This window comes from Mus caroli, unplaced genomic scaffold (genome assembly GCF_978045245.1).
Source record: "Mus caroli unplaced genomic scaffold, Mus_caroli_1 scaffold_11, whole genome shotgun sequence".
Taxonomy (NCBI): domain Eukaryota; kingdom Metazoa; phylum Chordata; class Mammalia; order Rodentia; family Muridae; genus Mus; species Mus caroli.
In genome coordinates this window covers 61853787-61877931 of record NW_028227266.1, presented here as the reverse complement: position 1 = coordinate 61877931, position 24145 = coordinate 61853787, and the positions used below count along the sequence as shown (strand labels likewise).

Genomic DNA, 24145 nt, shown 5'->3' with positions numbered 1-24145 from the left:
TAACTAGCTAGGCATGGTGGTGCACGTCTTTAAGCACAGCACCAGAAGGCGGGGGCTGGTGGATCTCTGTGTGTGAGGCCAGCCTGGTCTACAGAGTGAGATCCAGGCCCACATGAGCTACACAGAGAAATTCTATCTCAAAATAAAAAGCATACAAACAAATATCCAGAATGGCTGAACACCATGGAGCACGTCTCCTGATTCTGAGGGGCTCTGCTGTGTGTCAACACTTATCTTAGATACACATAGAAGAGCTACAAGGCAAACAGGTCTAACAGCCTTTCAGTTTTGGAAAATGTCAAAGGTTATTTAATAAAAGTTGAAGTTGTCAAATAAGTAGTATAGTAGCAAGAGTCACAGTTTAGTAACATAATAATAATAAGTTAAGAGAACAAGTGAGATGGCTCTGCAGGTCCAGACATCAAAGAACGACCCTAGTTCGTTCCCCAGGGCCACACAGTGGGAGGAAAAAACAAGCTCTCAAAGGCTGACCTCTGACCTCTACAGATGAATAAACATGCCATGCGTACATACAGTAAATAAATGAAATGTAATTAAAATAAAACAAGTCGGAACTTGAAGGGATTTGGTTTTGTTGTCTTGTTTTTACCTCATGGGTTTTCTCAGTCCACAAGGAGCCAGCGCTTGTTTGGTTGCTTTTCAGGCTCCCTAAAGTCAAAAGTAACTTCTCTCCTAGGGAATGCAGCGCCTGCCTTGGTGTGTGCTTTGAAATTCATGACCACCCACATTTCCTAGATAAGTGTGAAAACTGTAAAACAGGGCTCAGGTTTCCCTGTGGGAAAAGTGGTACAGGAAACGCCACAAGTGTGGCCACTGGGTTCACTTTGTGGTTTGTTTGCATTCACCTCCTCGTGGACTGCAGGTCTCTGGTCTACCCTTCAGTCTTTAATGACTGGATTTTAAATTGGAGGTAGGTGGCCGTGTTCTGTCTGAAGCCCAGCCATGTCATTCACAAAGGTAGAACTAAAAACCTTTGTTCTCTATATCCAGTAAGCAGATGGAAATCACATTCTCACATGAGCATGTCCCGTGCACTGTTCCGATGGTTCCGTTTGTAGTAACACAGTATCTCTGTCTCTACAGGGGGGTCTTTGGATGTATATAGGAAAATTCCAGAGCATGTCCTTGGAAGAATTGCAGTTGCAGTAAGTATATATATTGGCTTTAGCTTTAGAGAATTCCAGTTATTTAATCTTTACCGTTATGCCTATTCCTGTGTCCTCTGTGTGTATTCCTTGCAGTCCCAGCTGGCTGTTGACTCCTCACTGCCCATCAGTTCTGATCCTTCCTCTTTTTTTAATGGGCTAAGCCCGAGCATAGTCCCTCTGGCTGTCAGTACTCTGTAACCCCAGGGATCTTGGTGCTCGGGTGTCTGTTGCATCAAAGAGAAACCTGTTACAGGGGACGTTTAATAGTTATAGACATAGAATTTGAAAATCATCTAAGAGTCTAAATTAGTGAAACAGTCTATGAACAAAATCCTATTTTGCTTTTAAATGATTTTGCAGTCTTCTACTTTTGGTTTTTATTTTATCTTTTGGAGCCTATATCTAGGATTCTGTGCTCGTTGTGATGAAGAACAATTTTCCTGTCTTCTGTGCTCACTAATAAGTAGGCAAATCATACCATGTAAACTGAAATTATTATGTGAGTTCCATACTTGAGATTGGGAATAGTGTAAGCTGACGGTGTCTAGGAGTCACTGGGTGCCGTAATCGTAAACACTTGCTAAAGTAAAGGCACTCTGTTAAATTAAGTGGTTTAATGCAGAACAAAGTGATTATATCATGTACCATTTAATTAAATGGCTTATTTTCACATTCATTATACATCAAACTGACAACTCAAGTTCTTTAATCCAACATGGACACTTACTCAGGCTTCGTTCATTGTAATTCACAGCTTTCCTTTTTTCTTTCTAATTATTAGTGTGAACTGCCCAGGGTGATGAGCACTCTCCTTCTGAGGCTGCCTCTGCAAGCAGCTTCTAATCTACACGTTATTCAGATTATTCAGGACGAAATCTGAGTACTTAAATCAGGGTTTGAGATGAAAATAAAAATGTTTCCTTTCCCTCCTCTAATCTCAGAGGGGAATGGATGTGTGGTGGCTTTTGGCAGTTCTTGGCTCTGGAGTTTACTAACACGTGTAATAAAGGGCAAGAGGAGGCAAGGGAGACCAGCTGGGAAGCGGCGAGTCTGCACGTCCTCGTTCCCATTATCTGTTGGATGTGAGGAAATAGAATCCACCTTGTTCTTCCGCAGCCTCCTCAGTCTTGCCTCCCACCTGTGTAGAGCAGAAGCAAGGCCACTGGGTTTCTGATTCAGCTAGGATGGGAAAATTGTAACTGAAGAGTCAGCAGAAAAGCGACCAGCTTTGAATACAGGACCTAATGTTCAGGTAGTTGAAAATTTTGAAAATGCTGTATTCGGGAGAAACATTAAAATGAGTGCCATTCCAGGAAGAGTTGATGTGCCCCTTACGTGGTTTGGAATCAGCGGCAGTCTCTTCTAAACAAGGCACGATCCTACAGCTCTCGTGCGTTCTAGGCCATAGTGATGAAAGCTTCCGCCATGGGTATAGAAGAAACGCTCTCAACAACTTTGCTCTTCTGACAGTTTTCATAAACTCTGTTAGTGCCCTACACTTGTGTGGCACCTTCAAAGTGGCGCACGTATCTGTGGGGGAAGGGAGATCTGAATAGGCTCCAAGCATGGATGATCTTTTCTGTAGCTAATAAACAGAACACTGGCCCAGATATACCACCTCATATCAAGAGGTTATATCAGTCCAAATTCAGCTATCGCCCTGCTGGGTGGTCCATCATCGAGTGTGAAGTGCACATGCACACAGCCTGTTCTGGTTCCCAGTTGCCGTGGTTACTTCTTCTGAACTGGTCCCAAGATGGCATCAGTTTCTTTCCTTTGAATTTCTCACACAGGCCAAGATGGCACATGCAAATAGTCTTAGCCCTGTCCAGTCTCAGAATCAAATGGGTCTGTGTGCCAGTCTCTATGGTCTACGAATGCACGAGCATGCTGCCGGAGTCTCCAGCAGCTGTGGAATGGGGGATGTTGGGCACATCAGTACTAAGCAAAACAGGTTAGAACACCTCATCCCAGATCACTGTCTAACTAGTCAGTGCTATCCTAGGTACAGGATAGTGTGTCTCCAGACCCACTGCCCCTGCGCTCTGTTCTCTGAGAAATGAGGTGGGGAAATGAAGAAAGAATTGAAGGGGAAACTGGGTTAAACCACACACCTAGAGGGAGAGGGGGAAGAGCAGTGCAGGAGAATAGCGATAGTGGGAAAGCACAGACACACAGTTGCTCTGGTTCTCATTTTCAAGGGGGAGCTTGCTGTTGCCTATGGTGGTTCAGCAACACCCCCAGCCTCAGTCCCCCAGGACTCCCAGCCTGTACCACTGTGGTGCCTGAAGATCTTCTCATGTCTCTCTGAGGGATCTCTTCCCCAAAATGAACTTAATTTTCCTGGTTCTAGTGATCTGGCATGCAAGGCAGGTCTGTGGATCTGAAGGTCTTCGCAGGATGAGCCCTGTCAGTGTCTGAAATCTAGCTGGAGTTTTCTCATGTAGGATATATGTGGGAGAGAGAATGGTTTTTTTCCCTTGAAGAAATCCATATAAAGTACACGATCTCGCCTTTTCACTGCAGCTTTCTCCCCCACTTCGTATAAAGAATGCCCTTCCCTGCTCCCCAACATAGTTATTTCCCTCTCGCTTCTGAAGCAGCGCCAGTGATCTGTATTTTGAGTGCTAATGTTAATGTTGATTGACATTGTCCATGAAAAGATGTGCACTTGACATGTCAAGAGTGAGTGATTGACAGCAGATAGAAGTACTGTTAGTGTCAAGGCTGTTTTGTGTGGTTTTGTGCAGCCTCACTTACTGAATACCAATGATTCTCAATTAGTGGGCAAGTCCCCTGCTCCTTTATACATGAATGCTCATACACATTAAAGGAAAATTCTTTCTGGCTTCAAAGTTGGAAGTTCAAAATAGTTCAAAATGTATGATTTTATCGAATATAAAATCAATATTTGCATTTCTTTTATTACTTTGCAATCTGTGTAAGTACGATTGTGTCTTGTGTGTGTGTGTTTTCTGATCATTTGCTATTTAGCTAGTGTTAGTGACACGCCGCCTGTACCAGGAAAGTCTTATAACACTCAACTAAACTTCTGAGTCAGGAAGTTGCACCCATTTCTCAGAACCCCAAAGCTCACTGTTTCCCTGCTAACCATCATGGCCCCTCCCCCCCACTACTCAGAGAGAAGCTATTTTCATTGCTGATGTCTTTTATGGACATTTAATACTTTGTCTTACTTCCATTGATAAAACTATCCTCATTTATACTTTTATTTTAAATACATATTTTAATTTTATTATCATAACATAATTTACATTTAGACATGTAAATAATAGTCATGATTTGATATTTTGCCCATGTTTTATTATTTGTAATACTATCTTGTGATATCAGTGATTCCAAACTCTGGAAGAAATTGCTTGCTATAAAAATGTATCTATTCTCTTAGACTAGATTAGCATGGAATGGAATTGCTCATTGTATCAGCTGATCTCTCATGCTCTCTGAGAGAGAGCAGTTAAATGGGCTGGCCTCGTTCAGCGTAACAGAGTTAGGCTTTCTAGATCCTCAGGATTTGGAAATTGCTTTTCTTACTTTCTTTTTCTGGTTTTATTGCTGTTAGTCAGTTTTTATCAACCAAAATCTTCTCACATGGGGCATCCAAGCCTCCTTCTCTATGATCATGTGTACAGTACACAAAGCCTGGTTGCTTCTCCTCCAAGAAGGTTTTCTTATCATGTAGCCTTGACTTGTCCAAGTTTTCTGTAACAGTAAGTGCCTTCACATACTTCTAAGTACATTTTCAGTAACAGCATTTTGTTCACTGTTTTTAAAATTCCATTATGAAGTCAACCTTGAAATTATTATGAGATCCTATTCATGTGCTATGAGTAAAGCGTGCTTTTCATGTAACAACAACTTTTGTATAAGCTTTGAAGATTTATTTATCATTTGTTTAGTGGTACTAGGGATTGAACTTAGGGCCTCCTATATGCAGCCAAACGCTTTACCAGTGAGCTCCATGCACAGATCAGGATGAAAAGCTCTTAGTGGCAGTTCCTGATGAAAATGTCTACATAGACAGTAGTAATTGCAACCTCGATAGTCAGGGTCTTATTCACGTAGCCATTTTTCTTGACTCTGCCAGTTAAAGGGGAGATGCAGGTGAAATTGGTGCAGTTGAACTCACCCATTTTCTCTCTGGCCTGCACTCTGATGCTATCTGTGCACTTCCTCCACATGCATGCTCTGTGCCGCAAATGTGCCTTCTATGCTTCTCTCGGTGCATTCTATTAGAGAAAGAATAAGAAAGCTTTCTACAGTAATTACAAGCCTTTTAAGATTCTTTTTAACTTTTATTTTAAACTTAACAGAAAAGTTTTGAGAGTCACATCAGGAGTGCTCACAGAGCCTAGACCAGAGTCCTCTGAGGAACAGTTGGACACATCTGACTAAAATGTAGCTGTAACTTGGTCCAGTGCTTTTTTCTCTTTTCCTCACATCAGTTAAGTTTGCCGTTCAAGGCTTGGCGTCTTGGTCAGGTGCTCCTCACTGCTGCTGGGAAAGGAGATTTCTGTTTTACCCAATTCCTTCGATGAGTCAGTTTCTTTAACAGTCTTCATCTAGACATGTAGGTGATTGGTACAGCACCTCCTGCGCACATACAAGGCCCTCTGTTTATTCTTCAGCATTACCAAAAAATACAAGTAAAGTTTCTTCTTTCATCATAAATAACATGATTTTTTTTAATTACCCAGGGGCTGTCTCCAGATGGCTCAGCAGTTAAAAGCACTTGCTGCTCTTGCAGAGAAGCCAGATTTAATTCATAGTTCCCACACGGCAGCTCACAACTGTCTGTAGCTTCAGTTCTGGAGATCTGATGCCCTCTTCTGGTCTCCATGAACACTAAGCACACACATAGTGCACATACATTCATGCAGGCAAACACTCACACTCATAAAATACAAACAAAATTATTTTTTAAAAAAATGATTTAGGAATATTGAAATTTTTCTTAAGAAGTCTTTGTCCCTCTCTTCTGACCTTCTAACCTGCCTATCCACCATTGGGGAGGAGGCATGTGGCCTTCCTGGTGGTTCTGTGATTCATGCTCATCTCTTTCCTGTGACACACCCCATCCTCTGATGCAGTAAAATCACCAGCAAGGAATGTGGAGCTCTGCAGTCGGTGTCCCTGAGAGCCTGGCACAGACGGGAAGTATTCAAGAGCTACTTTTAGTTTGACAGTAATTTAAAGAACACTATGTGGTTGATTTATTTAACTGTGGAGCATTCCCTATAATATCCATAATTGTACTGTTTCTTCCTTTCACAATTCTAGGTTGTTAAAGGCCTTACCTATCTGTGGAGTTTAAAGATTTTACACCGAGGTATGTTCTGGGTTACACAAATGAACTTAATGTAGGGATGGGGGAGGCTCTTGGTTTAAAAAAAAAAGTGATTGTAAATCTTACTTTTCTTATTTTCTCCCTCTTGTTTTCATATTTTCTATTTTTTTTCAGTACAAACTAGGGAATTATATTTTTATGAGCCACATTTTTCAAGCATTGAAACATATTTTGTACTATTTAAAAATAGCTCTATATTATTTAACTATAGGTACGGCCTTCTCCTCAGAGCACTTCAGATGTCTCTCTGAAGAGTTCGTGTCCTGTTCCCAGGAAATGAAACTTTAATTAATGAATCAGAATGGTTGCTAGTTCTGGTGACATGGAAGAAAATGATCTGATAGCTGTTGCATGTCACAAGGAACCTCCTTTCGTTTGTTTGGTGTTCCAAAAATGTCTGAATTTATTTGAAGCAAATTATGAAAACAGAAAGAGATGGTAACAAAACCAAACCACACATCTAACTTAGTCCACATCTGCTCCTCCTAGCTTTGTGTACTCTGGGGGGTGCAGCAGTGTACAATTAATTAGATGTGATTAAAGGAAAGGGTTTTTTAAAATTTGGTTTTAGTTTTCATTTTTTGTTTTTTTTTTTTTGTTGTTGTTGTTTTTTGTTTTTTTCCTAAGAAAGGACTAAAACTTTTGGGGGGAACTCACCCTGTTCTCAGTTGCAGTCTCCTACCAAGCACTATGACCTCTGGTCTTTGTATACTCTCAATAGCCCAAAACTTCTTCAACCTTTTTAAAGAGAATATCTGCATTAAACAGAATATCTGCATATGGGGGAAGCATAGTATTCAGTTCTTGCAGACATCCATGCTGACTGAACCATGACCCTGACCCCAGTTCCCTGCCTCCTTAAAGCCACTGTGGAAATGCTACCAGAGTGGTGGGGCGGGAGCGTAGGCCCGGCTGAGTCAGTATCAGTGTATGTACACATCTGTGAGTAACAGAAGGAGACACCTTAACCTGGTGGGCAGAGCTGCTCCCTCTCCCTGCCGTGCACTTCTGCCTTGTGTGCCACCCAGGAAGCCGGTACAGCCAGTGCCCAGAACCTGGCATTTGCTGCCTTTTACACTGCTGTTCATTTGCATGGAATCTAAGTCATTGCTCAAGAGCAAAACCTCCATTAAAAGGACAGCACTGTGTAAATGCTCGGAGTGTTGTTATAAACTGAAACTTAAGGCTGTTCTGGACTCTCGGCAAGCTGGGTAATTCTGGACCAATGGCTTGTCTAAGCCATAACTCTGTAAAAAAAGGTGGTCACTCTGAGAAGTCTGCTGGGTAGGGAAGTGTGCTTCAGTTATTCCAAAGTTGTCTTTTCTTTTCCTCTTTAAAGTGACAAATCATGCTGACAAGACACTATACCTCTAGAATCCCTGTTTGTTAGATTATTCAGAGTTACTCCCACTGTTTGTGAGAAATAGCCAGAGGTTTGTTTGTTTATTTGTCCAAATAATACCTCATGAGATATGTTTCAGACAGATCTGTGGAGATCAGAAAATAAAATGTAGGGCCAGTTTGCCAAGACAGTCCTGTGGTCATTGTAGGCAGGCACAGTTACCAGAGCCCTTAGAGATGAGTGCACCCTTCTTCCCCGGCCATTTGGAACTTGGGCTCAGAAAGATCTTTTGTTATGTGGTAGACCACACAGGTTTCCAAAAAGAATCCTGAGTCTTTTTTCAGGTATTTTTTTGGGAGGGCGGGGGGTAGGGGTGGGAGGCACTCAACACCCAGAGTAAGTCTGCTGTGGAACATTTCTGTGGGAGGGGTCTGAGAGCAGTGAGGAGGAGTTGCCACAAGCCCTCTTTAGGGACTTCAGTTTTAAGTACGAATCAGGGAAGGAATGTGCATCTCATCTGCCTGGGTCGGAAGATGACTGGATTATAGTGCAAATGAGTATGTTTGTGTGTGTGTGTGTATGTATGTGTATATATATTCATTCCCTGGTAATGGGCACTGAGCTCTCAGAAAGAGTTCAGGTTATACAGCTCACTTGATAGATTGACATGTTTGGCTTTAGAGTTCCATAGCTACTCGTAGAGAAAGGCTTTTACCTTCTGAATATAGAATAAAAGAAGCAGGTCCCTGAAGACTTTTGTAAAAGGTTGTAATGAGAAACTTAGCCTAAATTGAGTAGGTTTTGTCCATATTTAATAACTTGGATTTCATAAAACTAAGATTAAAGATGTCTTTTTATTTACCAAAAAGCTATTTAATTTTCTCCTTGATTAAAAAATTGTAGCTTTTTAGATGAGTTCAATCAGGCAATTAAAGATCAGAGCTTTTAAGTTCAGCTAAGGCAATTAAGTAGGTAATTCGGTTGTTTATACACTTGTACTGAGTCCGCTCACTGCTCTTCCCCTTGCACACACAGACTCGTTTTTGTTTCTGACTGATGATGGGAATACATCTGAATATGTGTCACATTGTCATATCAAAGCTGAGTCCTTTTATGGGGGCTGGGGAGGCTGGTCTAGGCTCTGTGAGCAGACAGCGGTGAGAAGAAGAGGGAAAGGCACTAATGAGTGATCCAAGCAGCCTCCTTTGTGTTGGTCTAAGTACTGAGAACAGGAGCTCTCCTCTGATCATCACTTGCTAAGGCTGCTCTCCCCCAACAGAGCAGGAATTATTAATATGACATTACTTTATACTCGGGAACACACAGTTTTCTAAGATGAAGAACTGGATATGCTTGGTTCTGTAATACAAAAGAAGAGACTTTCTCCCAGATAAATGGCTTGATTTGGTGTCCAGAACATGCATAGATAAACTCCAGCGTCATTCCACAGTGTAAGTGAGGACCATAGAGCAGAGAAGTATGAACATGAAGCAGCATGCTTGTTAGTTTACTAAGCTGCGTGTTGTCCCCTGGAAATGGTGGAACCTGGAGTTGAATAGTTCCTACCCAGGCAGGGTCATCAGGGGTTCATTTAGCTGCTCCCCTCATTTAGCAGTTTAGTATTTGAGACGGTAAATGTGAGGACTTTGTGAATGTGCTCAAAACTATGAATTAATCACTCCATCCTATCAATAAAAATACTCTATTCCCAAATCCAGTCAGGGAGAGAGTTTATTGTGCTTTGTGTTACAGGGTCAAAAAAATCCCTAAGTCTCTTTTTACACCAAAACAAATATGATGTCATCACATGAAGATGTACTTATTTAAAATCTTTGAAACACCTACCAAGATTAACTACTGTGGAAAAGCTGTCTTCATTATCAGATATAAGGGAGCACCCTGTGAGTGCAGCCCAGGCTGACCGTGAGTCAAAACAAAGGAAGTGAACAGTGAGAACATTCCAGCAAACACTGCAGCTTAACTTCAAAACATACATCACCACTAATGAGGTGAGAGCCCTGCATATTAATAACCACGGCTCCAGTCACAGCCGTCATTACCCACATCAAACATAAATGCAAGATTAACACCTATGCCATTTCTGTGGGAAACGTGAGAATACCCTGGCAGTAACTGCTCTTGCTTTCCCCAAGGATAAAAAAGAAATGGAAGGGTAATGAGAATGGAGCTTAGATTAAGAAAATAAAACCGGCCATCAGTCGGGGCCATTGTACAGAGATGCAGAAACTTGTGGGGAGAGAAAGCTGGACCTCTTGTATACCAGTAAACCTTTCCATATATGAGCCTAGGCAGTTATGCTTGTCTTCCCCAATAGGAAAGCTGGGCTTGGTGCATACCTGTAATCCCAGTCCTGGGGAGGCTGGGGAAGGAAGGTGGTGAGTTTCAAGCCAGCCTGAGATATAAGGTAAAACACTGTCTTTAAGCAGCTTTGCAAAACAGTTTTTACCCAGTTTTACCCAGCTCTGTGTAAAGAAACTTCTGTCTGTGGTCAGACAGAATGGACCCAGTCTTTTCTGATCTCGAGGAAAACAAGCCAACTCTTTGTTTCAGCAAACATGCTGGAAATGTTATTTTCCCTGATGTTACTTTCCTAAACTGAGCACACCTAACACCTAGACCTCTCTGGGGTGCTGCCTGAGCTGTCTCAGCTAATGCTTTCCTATTCCATAGCTATTTATTTCTTACCTGTGTTCTAGATGTTGTTGTGGGTGCTTGGGGAATGTCAGTTTCTACACTCGTGAAACATTTTTAGCAGGTGTGGGTGAAATACGCATATATATATATATATATATATATATATATATATGTATATATACACACACATATATACATATATACACACACAATACATATATGTAATATACATACACATATACATATTATATAATATGTATATGCATACATACATACATGAGCAATAACTACAGTGTTAACTATAGAATGCATTAGAAAGTAGTTAGCTAAAGGATGAAGTGGACCCATCACTGGCCAGCCCAGGAAGCTTGTGTACATGAGCTCACAGAGAAGGGGTTTGTAGTGCAGCCCTGCACATTTCTGATGGTGTGGCCAGCCCAGCCACTCCTCGCTTAGATGTTTATACAGGGGAGATAAAGTATTTGTCTCATAAAACTAGTATGCACCTCTTCCCAGTGGCTGTAGTCATAAAAGATGCAAACTGGAAGCAACCTGCCCATCTTTTATCAGATTTTAGATTTATAGATGGGTAAACACACAATGGAGCACCCACACCATGGTAGAGCACCCACACCATGGTAGAGCACCCACACCATGGTAGAGCACCCACACCATGGTAGAGCACCCACACCATGGTAGAGCACCCACACCATGGTGGAGCATCCACACCATGATGGAGCATCCACACCATGATGGAGCACCCACATTGCAGGTGTAACTCAGCAGTAAAGTGATTGAACTTCTAGTCCGTGCAGCAATGTGGGCAAAGTGCTCTAAGACTCCATTCACGCAGTATTCTAAAGAGGTAAAAGTAGGAATGGAAAGCCTTAGTAGTTGAAAATGAAGTAGTATCATTAGCAGGTTTTTTTTTCTTTTTTTTTTTTTTTTTAGCTAAAAGAATTTAATGCAGGCTGGAGAGGTAGCTCAGTGGTTAAGAGCACTGACTGCTCTTCCAGAAATCCTGAGTTCAATTCCCAGCAACCACATGGTGGCTCACAACCATCTGTAATGAGATCTGATGCCCTCTTCTGGTGTGTCTGAAGACAGCTACAATGTACTCATATATATATAAAATAAATAAATAAATCTTAAAAAAAAACTCTAAAAAAATCAAAATAAATAATTTTTAAAAATATAATTTAATGCACTCTTTGTGTGTGGCATGGGCATGTGACAATTCCAGCATTCAGGTCTCAGCCGTCAAACCCAGATCATCAGCTTAGTGGCAAGTGTGCTTACTCCTGAGCAGTCTCCCTAGCCCTAATAATGGAGGACATGCGGAGTCACAACTTGGATGAAAAGTGACAGTGTCTTGGTGGTGGTGAGTCTTAATATAACTGTAGGTTCACAGAAAATTGCCAGAAAAGAATGTGCAGAGAGGTCTTACAAAAGGCATCCTTCTAGAAAAATCTGAGAGGATCAGAGGCTGGTCATCTGAGAGAGAGTGACCAGGAAAGTGCTGGCCTGTATCATAGAATTGCCAGTACCTTAAATGATATCAGTACAGTCTGTGTGGTTAAAAACACCACAAACATATCCTACTCCAAAACCACTGTGTCTGTGAGGACAGAAAAGACAGGTAAAATCTTTGAATTTCTTAGAAAAGAAAATCTGATGTCAAGGTCAGAGTGTTAAAAGCTGTCTGTCTGTGTGTAAAGCTGGGATTTGTGGTACGAGAAGTAGGAAACTAAACCACATCGCAAGAGTGATCCCTCAATGGTGGGGCATTGCTACCAATAGAAAATGACGTGGCTGATTGTAAGTGACTCTTGGTGAACGGTAGTTTGCACAAAGCTTCCATAACAGCCTTTTATAGACACCAGACAGCGGGGCTTCACCTCAGGTTGCAGAGAGTTTTGAAGGAGCCCATGCCACATTTCACTTCCTGAAATGCCAGTTTGTTCGTTTGGGTTTTTTTTTTTTGTTTTGTTTTTCAAGGACTGGTTAGCATTTGAGCAATCCAAGTCAATTTAAAGGAGTCATCCCCAGTTGGTTTTATGTTGTAGAGGGTAATGATGGGAAAACTGGATGGGCGCCTTCTTCCTAGTGTAGGGGCTGCTTAGTCAGGCGCATCTGTCAGGGGCTGTTTGTGTTGAACAAGTTTTAGTGGTGAGAGCCACTGTTAGACCTTGGCTCCTGTTAAATATCCTTTACATGTAGGCATTCCGTGGCAACGCTATAATAGATCATAACTCATGAGAAGAGATGACTTACCCAATTAATTGAGGTAAACAAACCAGTTTAATGAGTGCGGGTTGTTGATTTTTCTCCGGCTCTGACAGCACAAGTGAACATTTCTAGAAATTAAGCCTTCTTGCCTATATTGGCCATTCATTCTCTTTGCCTTATGTAATCACAGGGATTTCTGTATGCATAATAATGGTTTTTAAAAGATGAGAAATTCTATACACTGTTACTTATACATGTTCTGTTTTTGTTTTTTTTGTGTTTTGGTTTTTGATGTACCAAGACTTCATAAAAAAAAAAAAACTTTCAAGTTCAAGAGAAAGAACAAAAAAAATTAATGGAGTTAGATAATGGGCAGGCGAAGGACATGCGGAGGGACAGGTGGCAAAGAATCACATAAAGAAGATGGTTGCCTCATCGTCCTATAGAGAATGCAGCCCCACACCAACACAAGCTTCCATCAACAGGGACAACTGCAAATAGCAGTGAGGCCCCAGAGAAATTAGGTCAGTTGTTAGCAGCAGTGAGAGGGGATAGATAGTCCCACTGTTGACATTTCCCAAAACACCTGAGCACACAGCTACCGTTACAACCCCGAAATAAAGACTTGGGTCCACACAGCACCTGTATACGCATGCTCATCACAGCTTTCTCCACATTAACACAAAACTGGGAGCAACCTGCATGTCCTCTGACAAGGATGATTCAATGAGCCTCGTGCACTCCTACCATAGAATACTGCTCAGCAGTGGGAAGGAGGACTGGTGATGAATGTCAACAAACTGGATAAATCTGCTGAGAGTTATTCAGAGTGTAAAGGGCAATCACAAAGTTCTGAAGCCATGGAGTTCTCTTTATATAATATTCTTGACTGATAAAGTTAGAGACGTGGGAGGCAGGTCAGTAGTTTCCAGGGGCTGAGGAAGAGGAGTTGGGAGGGTGGGGAGTTGGCTACAGAGGGCACAGTGAGGAGGCCATGCATGGAGTGTTCTCTAGCGTGAGAGTGTTTTCACTTCAGCTCCTTGGCAGGTATAGCGTACTGTACAGTGTCACAAGATGCTGCTGTTATAGGAAACTGTTTAGAGGCCAGAAGAGTATGTCTCTATCGTTTCTTCCAACCACATGTGAGTCTGTGGTTATCTCAAAAGAGCACTGTCTTAGTTCGAGTTACTATTGCTATGATACAATGCCAGAACCCAAGGCAGCCTGGGGAGGAAAGGGTTTATTTGGCTCACACTCTCCCATTGTGGTCCCTCCCTGAAAGAAATCAGGAAAGGAACTCAAACAAGATAGGATCCGAGAAGCAGGTGCTGGTGCAGAGGTGATGGGAGGGTGCTGCTTACTGCCTTGCTCCCCACAGCTTACTTGGCTTGCTTTCTTCTAGAACCCAGGACCACCAGCCCAGGGGTGGCACTAACCACAAGGCACCGGGCCCTCCCATCAATCACTAATTATGAAAATGCCCTATGGCCTGATCTTATGAAGACATATTTTTAATTGAAGTTCTCTCTTCTCAGATGATTTAAGCTTATATCAAGCTGACATTATGCTAGCCAGTACAACATTTAAGAAGATTATATCAATATTTGTTAAGAAATATACAGAGCAATATATATAGGAAATGCAGGTAACTTTTCTTCTAAGACTGTCTGTGTGGTGTGGGGGTTGGGATTAAAAGTAAGTTTCATGACGGTTGTGTGACTTGACTCATAAATGATCGCACTGTTGATATACACAGGAGCCTGTTCAGCCACGTTACAGGTACTGAGTAAGTCACACAGTCAGCTGCCTCTGAGTTTTGTCTTCTAGGTAAATCTGAAGTTTCAAAGCTTCTCACAGGGAGAGGACCATCTAGGGAGATGTGGCCCTAGGGACCTCGTGAGGGCAGCCATGTGCCCTTGCTTATTTCCCAGATGGATAGGCCGGTCATCTGGGATGTGTTTATCCTGGAAATTTCTGTAGTGTGGCTTACTTCAGAGTCGTCTTGAGGGAGGAGTGAGCGACATCCTGAATGACTGTAATGTTGACATGAGCACAGCCTTGCTCTGGTCTGTGTATGAGTGTTGACAAACGGTTGAGCTGTCAGCCACAGCTTCCTTCTCCTGGATGTTTAGAGCCTGAGACTGCTCCCATAGACTTTCTACCAACATTAGCTAACCCTGCCCCCTTGTTCAAAAAAAAATGTATACAATAAACTCACCTCTATCCAGCTGTATTAAATTAATTCAGAGCACATGGCCTTCCCGACCCCAGCCTTCCTGCATATGTCTGTTGTTTCTCCCCTGTCATCCTAGTTAGGTCAGTCCCTAACGCTGTAAAGCAGCCCTGCATTGTTTGTAGTAATAGTAAAAGGTAAGAGGTTTGTCCTCAGGGGCACATTCTGCCCAGTCCAATGGACATTAGCAGGCTCCACACCCACCCTTCCTCAAGGGCATAGCTGAAGATGGCAGCACTGTGGGAATCACATCTAGTGTTTACTTCTGGAGGAGTAAGTGACTGCTGTCAGGTACTGCATATCTTCTGGGCTGCTGTAATGGACCTTGTGTGGGTATCATTCTGTTCAGTCTTCATGACAGCCTGTGAGGAAGGTGTCTGCGTGTCTATCTTTCAATGAGGACATGGATGTCCAGAGAGGCTTACTGACCCACTCAGTGCCCAAGGAGGCAGGCATGGTCAGTCCGCTTTGACCCCTTAATTCACCTCTGACCCTATCAGGGGTCGCCCGTGCCCCTCTGAGGGAACAGCAGTGTGTCTGGAGCACATATGCAGAGCACCGTGGAGTAGTTCAAACCGTTGCTCTTTCCAAAGAGCAGCAAGAAGGTGAGAGAGCGCGGCTTTCCTCAGAGAGAAATGCAGCTTGCCAGAAATAAGAGGAAAGCACTCAAGGAAAACATCTGGGCTGCGTTTCCCCTTAATTTCTCAAAATTACCCAGTTGTTGGTACAGGAGTCCAGCCACTTAGTGCACTCAAGCGGGGATCGTCCGAGGAAGATGCAGCTCGCTGAGGCCAAAGGGTTGCGTCAGAGTGACAGGGTGTGGCATCATGACAGAGTAATTTCATTAATTTGAGCTTTGATTTCCTCATCTGCCAAGTGAGGCTAATCATGATTTCAGTCTCTGGGTTAGAGTGAGCTCAAATGAGAGAGCGCATGTCAGTGAGGATGGCTCACATAGCACACAGCGAGTGTCAGGTGTCACCTACCTTAACCGTGTCACATCTCTGAAAGGATCCACCAGCACATGCTGTCCTTCTTTTATTATGCATTCCGCATCTTCATCCTTTTCTTGATAGTTCTGGATCTTCATTTAGTGGAATCTCAGACTCAGCATCGATTTCCAGGGTCCATTCTTCCACAGTAAGTGTCCCCCATACATGGAGGATATGTATAGACTGCAGGTAGGATATTTTACTTCCTGTGAAATAATTAGAGAAAGAGGATGGATGACCTAGCTCAATTGTAGAGCACTTGCCTTGCTCATACAAGGCCCTGGATTCAAGCCCTAGCACCATAAAAACAGTAATAAATAAAATTTGAAGAAAAGGAGAATTGAGGGGCCCAGGCCTGTGTTTCCTTAATATTAACCCTACAGAGTTCTCCTATTGATGACAAGGGAGGGAAAGCCATGTATTTTGTCTCCTCCAAGCTGAATCATGAGGCTGCAGATAGTAGCTGCCATTTACAATAGCTAATTATGCTGCTTAATTTTATTTAGGGCCTTTGCAAGGATGCTTGGATAACCACCCTTTATTCTATGATGAAGTGCTTAGAGGAGCTTTGATATTGCAGTGTGGTTTTCTCCTATGTGCATTCCTGTTGTGTGCAGATGACTCTAATGCAGTGTCACCACAGACTGTATTTAATTGTACCTGCTGTTCTCACTCATTAGAGTGCAGTCCCCAAGAAGTAACTAGAGAGATATATTGAGTATTATCTTTTCATAAGACAATAAACTTAATGAAGGGATACTGCTGAAGAGCCCCAGCTCCGGGCTGGGGGACATTCTAAGAGGGGAAACCTACTTGATGTGCCCCCCTGGATCCTAGTATTAGACAGTGGAGCTTTATGGAGGAAGGACGTCAAAGAAAAGTTTAGCTCTGCTTCCCACATGGTCTTATGACAGAACTGTATGGCACATTATACAACTGACTGCTGTTTCCTTAAAAATTATATCTGCAGGCTGATGAGATGGCTCTGTGGGGACAGCCCTTGCCACCATGCCTAATGGCCTGAGTTCCATCCCTGGAAGGCACGTGGTAGGAGAGAACCCCACGATAGTGTACGCGAACACAGATACATGAGGGAAATAAAAAGGAGTGTTCCATGCCTGCTTTTAAAGGTTACCCAGTGACGCACACCCTGGAAAGATCAAGCATGCCAGTATTGTAAACACACAATGGAGATCAAAAAGGGTGCAGCAAGTGCTGCCACCAACACCTATGGCAAACAGCTCACAGAGAGGTCGCAGTCGCAGCCCGCTTGTGTGGCTTTCCTTTTCTGACAAAAGCATACACAGAGTCTGCTCTGACCAGAAAGTCATCTCACTAGTTTCTCTGCAGAGCCCTAGGACCCCTGATGGGGGTGGGGGTGGGGGTGTGGAGCTGGCAGAGGAGGCCCTGGGAAGAGTTGTAGCTAGCTCTGGCTTTGAAAGGCTTAGCCTTGATTAGCAAGCCCCAGCTTACTGCTGTTTCTGCAGCTTCTGTAATGGTTAATTGATGCCGCCTGTGTAAAGATCCGGTTTCTGTGTGAGGCAGTTATGGGCAGCAACATGAGTCATGTCAACATGATACCAATTTCCACAGTCAATTTGGTCAATTCAGTGTAAGGGAAAAAAAAAAATCAGACCATCCTGGAAATCAGTCAGAACAATTGGGGAGGCTACTGAGGCAGCCATGCTCGCCTGATTGAGCTTTTCATATTTGAACCAGTTTCTTTTATGCTTTGTAGGCATAGCCTTGGTCATTTGGGGAACTCTCATATATATAAAATGACACTTTAAAATTAGTTCTTTTTTAAATAAATAATCATCATGGGCACCCAGGCTTGTGTGTGTGTGTGTGTGTGTGTGTGTGTGTGTGTGTGTGTGTGTGTGTGGTGCATACCCACTTTAAAGAGGAAGTAACCTTTAGACTAACTAGTGTCTCCTACGTTTTTACAAATGGGAAGACCACAGTGGCTAGAAAGTACCTGCAAAACTATGAGCTATCAATTGACTTTCTGGGAATTAGCACTGCTGCTGATAATTTGGATTTTGAGGCTATTTTTTTCCTTAAATAACTTTATTGATATATTGTTAATATACCAAGAAAGACACCAGTTTTAAGGATGTGATTCAAATATGAGCTAAATAGATTTATAGTATATGCAAGTATTGCTATAATTTAGTCTCTAGTATTCCATCACTCTACCAAGGAAAAGTCTCCATATCCATTCACTATCACCTGCTGCTGTCCCTGCCCCTTCCCCAGCCCTAGTCCCACTCCCCAGGAAACACTAGTGTATTTTCCGACTGTATAGATTCACCTTTTCTGGGCAAAAATAGAGTCATATAACATGAACTGTTGTGCCTTATTCTTTCTAGTTCCTGTATTATTTTTAGTTGATCTATGTTGTAACATTTGTCAGCCATCTACTCCTTTTTATTGCAGAATACTATTGATATACCATATGGGCATACCATCATTTATCTATTCATTTTCTAATAGAGGGAGGGACATTCATAATTGTGTATGGTTTGAGATTGTTAGGAGTAATGTTGTTGCTATTTGTACACGTCTTTTCTCCTTCCTTTTCTGTTTGTTTATGTTGGTGGTTTTCATTTTTAAGGTAGGTTCTCACCAGCGCTTGTTTTGTAGCCCAGGCTGGCTGCATACTTGGGGCTGACCTCTTACCGTAGCCTTCCAAGTGCCAGAATTGTAGACATGTGCCACCCTGTGCAACATGCACGCCTTTCTAAGGTTCTGTTTGGCTTGTTGAACAGGTGCCAGGGAGTGGAATTAGTATCTGTTTTTAAATCTCTGCAATCACTGCCATTCAGACAGCCTCAGAGCTTAAGAACTTGGTGTTTGCCACTACTGGACAGTGTGCAGTCAGTGTCACTACCTAGGGTTTCATGCTTTGTTGAAGATAGGGTAGCATTGTGGCCACAATACTCTATGGTCACTAACAAGGGGCAGGGCTGAGACAGGATCTCACAATTATCCAAGCTGGATTTAAACTCCTAGGCTCTAGCCATCTTCCTACCTCAGGTGTCTGAGTAGGTAGGACTACCTGATTTAATAACCATATGGCTTATGTTTAATTTTGAAAGATTCTTTAGTTTCTATTCAGTTATAGACCTCTGTAGACCCGGGGACTGCTGTGGTCCTCAACATGACCCAAGATCTGATTTGTAAATTCTTCTATTCCTCCTGTTCCAGGTAATTTTTTTTTCAGTTGTCTAAGCACTTCATTATTGATCAGAAGTGCTGACAGCCATCCATCACTCCTGCAGATCACATTGATGACATCATCATTAAAAAAAGTCCAGCCCGTCGGGAAGTCTCATTGAGGGACTGGGGAAATATTTTGATGACAGATTATGATGTGACTAGATAATTGTTGGCTCCTCTGTGACCCCAGTGAACTGGACCTGCCATTCTTGAAGAAGCTTGCTTTGAGCTGGAGTTGACATAATGAAGGTTAATATCACTTAGCACTTGGGTCTGCTGCAGTACCTCAGACAAAGTTTAAAATACGTACAGTGCATTGTAGTGTTGGGAACATTCATTCACAAACTCTGCATTTATCCATCGAGCACTTAGCTTTATATCAGGCAGTGCTAAGCACGGTATCACTGAAGTCCCATGCCAATCGTTGTCAATATGGGAAGATCAGTCCTGAGAATATATTCAGATACAATCAGATATCAGCAGGACTGGGTTGATAGCAGATACTTCTGCTCTCAAGAAGTTGCCAGCATCTGAGAACTCAGTGAGGCAGCCCTTAGCTCTGCTCAGCGGTGTAATGGCTTGTTTGCTGCAGTCTGTGCAGGGCTGATGAGCAGATCTTAGATGCTGTCCATCACCCACTTTGCTTAGCATCTCCCTGCTTCCCCTGAGAGAACTGACCAACAGAATCTACCCTGACTCCTCCAGGTCCATGCATAACAAATGATGTAGAACACAGGGCATTAAAACAAGCCACTGTGCACTGGCCTGCCTCTCACTTTCTCCAGCATGATACTGACTGCTTGAGAATCAGACTTTAAAGCAGGGAACACAAGTGAATAATGTCTCATGCTTAGGGGTTAGAGCTAGTTCTCTCTTTCATTAAAAGATTTGACATGGCAATAATACAAGCATGGCCTCTTTAAAGGTATGAAATGAACCCGCAATTCCAGGCTTCTGCGTCCTTGTTTGTATTTTCTTTGAGAAGATGTCTCAGTTAAAATCAATGCCCTACCATTCATTTAAGCTCCCTTGCCTTCAATAAAACTAATTGATAAACCCTAATAATTAATGGCCTGATTAAACCAAAATGACTTACATCTGCCCTGATGGTTCCTATTTATAATCAGTCACTTTAATGACTTGCCTTTCCTGTGCTTTGCTTACAAAAGGCAGACCATGATATGACTAGGTGACTTGAAGGAAAAGCAGCGAGCCTTCTATGACTTTTATTTTCTATAAGTTGGCATTACATTAAAATAAACACAGATATAACCATTTTCTCTAAAATAATTTTAGACCCAGTCAGATGTCTGTGGCTTTTGGGAAACAAACAAAATTATCTCAGTATTTCTAGAGCTCTTCCTGAGAGGTGTAAAATGTACATGTTTGATATGAAAACTTGATGTAGTAAGGGCAGTGACTATATACTAGGCTTCGTGGTAACTCAGCTGTATGGTGGATAGCGTATACAGCTTAAAGGAGAACAGAAATCAGCGGAGCTATTCTTAGCCCACATTTAAAGATATCCTCCTTCAAATTCTGTCATTTGGATTCAAATTTAGTTCAGTTTAACAACTGAAGCCCTAATGTAATCGGTCACCCTTGTGCCTTTAAAGCAGTGGTTCATATCATGTCAGTCATGATCCCACTGGGAGCCCAACGACCCTTTCATAGGGGTCACCTAAGACCATCCTGCATATCAGATATTTACATTATTATTCATAACAGTAACAAAATTATAGTTATGAAGTAGCATAGAAAGAATTGTATTGTTAGAGTCACCACAATATGAGGAATTATATTAAAAACGGTCCAGGATTAGGTAGGTTGAGAACCACTGCTTTGAAAGAAAGGTTTGAGTTGGCTTGTGTTGAAAGGTCAAGACAATAGTGATGTAGATAAGATAAACTTAGATAAGGACCCTGGCTCTGGGTAAAAGCATTTGCTGCCGCACCTGAAGACTCACATAGTAAAGGGATAGAAGCAACTTCAGAAAGTTCCCATGTGCACACACACGCACAGACACACACACACACAGGGCAGTGTGGGCTGCAGGGGAACACAGCTGACATTAAGGGGTGATGGAAATATGTGCCTTCTCAGCTATGGTCACCTGGTAGATACATTTGTCAGACTTCTCAAACAACATGCAAAATGGCTGAGTGAAACTTGTGTTTAAAAATGAATTAAGGGGCAGCAAGGGCCACACAATCTTGGTATAATCTTAACTTTTCGGATGATTACTCAGAAGCAAAGAATTGTATGTTCTTTTGGCCTTTTCCTGATGTTGGCTTGAATCCAGGTTCAAGTCTCTAGTGACCGAGTCTCTGTCTATCTGATATGAAACCCCGAAGCATTGGGTTCTAGAAGCACAGCCAAGCTTGGGAGCCACTTAGGTGCATGACTCACTGTGTTTCTAAGAATCATACTGTTTGTTCGGAAAGGGAATGAGGGAGAATGCTTAAGCTGTAGATCGCCTCCTGAGTGGGTTTTGGGATATATTAGCAGCTCCTGGATTGCTGTTGGTATACTCTCAGGATAGAGACAGCATCTCACTCATGTTTCTTACCATGTTCTTACATGGGGAAGCAACCTTAAATATTTCTTGTGTGGACATTTTTAAATAACTGTAGATTTGTCTCAAAATGAAGACCATCAGTTAGGAATGTACCCATTCTAAAGAATGTTCTGAGTCAAAGATGTACTACCTTCTCAGGCTAAATGCACGCTTCTTCTGGCTGAGTAGGCCAGCCCATTCAGGGAGCATCATTCACTCACCGTCGCTTCACTCACTGTCCCTTCGCAAATGTTTATACGTCTACCAGACACCGCTCCAGACAGGGAGTGCAACTTGTGACTTGTGCGGCTCCTTTCCAGAGCAGAGGGGCAGGAAGGGCGGTTTCTCTGTATAGAGATACAGAGTGTCACTAATGCTAAACCTTAAAGAAAGAGTTAAACCAGGGGAGAGAGAAAGGAGCTTTAGGCTTGTAAGGCCTGTGTTACACAGTAACATTTAGGCAGGAATTTAAGGAAAGTGTAGGAACTAGCCCTGCATAAATGAGAGGCAGAACATTCTAGTCTTAGGATCCACTGAGGAGGAAGAGCTGGCAGGTGAGCCAGAGTGCGCAGGGTAGGAGACAGAGGTGGCATCAGCTCACACCCAGCCTTGGAGGCTAAGGAGAGGCAGCCCTCTGTCTCTGGTTGATTTGGGAAAGCCCTCAGTGGTTTGGGCAGGGAATGGGCAGTGCTAGCGTAGGTCTTAAAGAGTCGCTCCGTTGTTGTATTGAACACAGATTATAGCAGTGTAACACTGGTGTAGCCCCTGGAGGAAGCGTGCACTGATCTGGCAAGAACGTTTCCTCAGCATCAAGTTGGTTTTATAGATTCTACTTTGGAATTATTTTCTACTTTGATTTATAGCATCGACAGTTTAAAAAGCAGTGTTTTATCTGCTGTCTCAGGTAATCCTCATAGTTTTTCAATTCTGACAAAGGAACTATTATCTCCCTGTAGACCTAGAAGCTAAAATATTACAAACCAAGTCCAAAGTCACATGGCAAGTCTGGGCCTAGTGGAAAAGACTGCCGTACAGCTGTCTCCACCTGAACCCGCAGACTTGGTGAAAGGAGGCTGCTCTGTTCAGACAGTGCTCTAAGGTTTTGCTTGAAAGGGCGGCATTTATAGTAGTAAGTATAATATATTATTTTTAAAACATCACCCAGTAATCAAGATCCTGTATGTAGAGGAAATAAGTATGAAGACATGTGGCGCATACACCATCCCCGTGAATTTATTTCTTGTGGTGAGGACGCTGGTGTAGTAAATACCTAGTAAACTGTGCATTGACGCTCAGTGCCAAGCAAGAGCGTCCATCAGTGCTGCAAAAAAAAAAAAAAAAAAAAAAAAAAAATCAAAAGAAGTCATGATGGTGGACTGAGAAGTCAGTGCAGAAGAGACTCAAGTTCCTGCCTCCATGGAGTTTGCCTCTAATGTCAGACAGTGCTGACTAAGCCAGTGTGTGGGAAAGCCCCTCTTCTCTGCCTCTCATATCCTAACTATCCTAAGGGCCCCTTAGCTGTCACTTACGGAGTTGGAACTTCAAATTTGAGTTAAATACACACTCTTAGCAAGATAATTTGATGGGCTACCCTAGTGCAGGCTAGAAGATTAAGGACGATTAATTCATCTGCAGAATTATTTTTTTAGGTATTTCACCACAGCTGTCACTTTGAGGTTAGTCAAGGGTAATGCATATAACGAGCTGCCTGAGCTAGTCTACTGTTACTGTCTATTCAAGATGAAATTTTGAGGCACGTGCCAATGTTAAAGCACATGACATTTGTTCCAGCAAAAGTGGTGGCTCTTGTTGTGCTTGGATGGTTTTTGTGACCTCCCTGAATTCCAGAAAAGGTTTATTGTTGTCCCCGATGATGCTCACAGGTGCCCTGTGTGCTATTTACTGACTGGATGCCTTGGCAAAGCTATGTCAGTTATTTTGTTAACTGTAACAGCAATGACATCGGAAAGGGGAAAGAAAAATAATGGGGATGGCAAGGGAAATGAAAGGAAGGTTGATATGTGCATGCTTGTGTGTGCACACAGCTTTTAGGTCAATTTCTGAGTCTTATTTGTCACCTAAAACACAGGTAATTGTACCATGTGTCATTTTCACATTGCTTACTCCACTAGGACCAGTGATATCTGGGTGGGTTTTCTGGTGTTGTGTGTGTGTATGTGTGTGTGTGTGTGTTCCCACTTCCCTTTAGTTTTACTACTTCTTAGATGGGAGCCATAATTTAGCTACACATACAATGTAAACTAATCCTCTTTTATTTATATGCTTTGTAAAAGGTTGCTTTTTTTTTTTTTTTTATCTAGCTGCTCTTTCCAGAGTGTGTGGCCAGGGTGATGGATGTATTTCCTGTTGTTGAAAGC

At 42.5% G+C, this 24145-nt stretch overlaps 1 protein-coding gene across 2 annotated transcripts in view; it reads left to right on the top strand.

The window, feature by feature from the left end:
• Map2k5 (mitogen-activated protein kinase kinase 5) overlaps nucleotides 1-24145 on the top strand; it is a 214873-nt gene that overhangs the window by 89649 nt on the left and 101079 nt on the right. For both annotated transcript variants that reach the window (XM_021172645.1, XM_029481666.2), the window contains 2 exons: nucleotides 1105-1166; nucleotides 6471-6519. In XM_021172645.1, the coding sequence (XP_021028304.1) occupies nucleotides 1105-1166; nucleotides 6471-6519 (111 nt within the window). The remainder of the gene's footprint in view (nucleotides 1-1104; nucleotides 1167-6470; nucleotides 6520-24145) is intronic.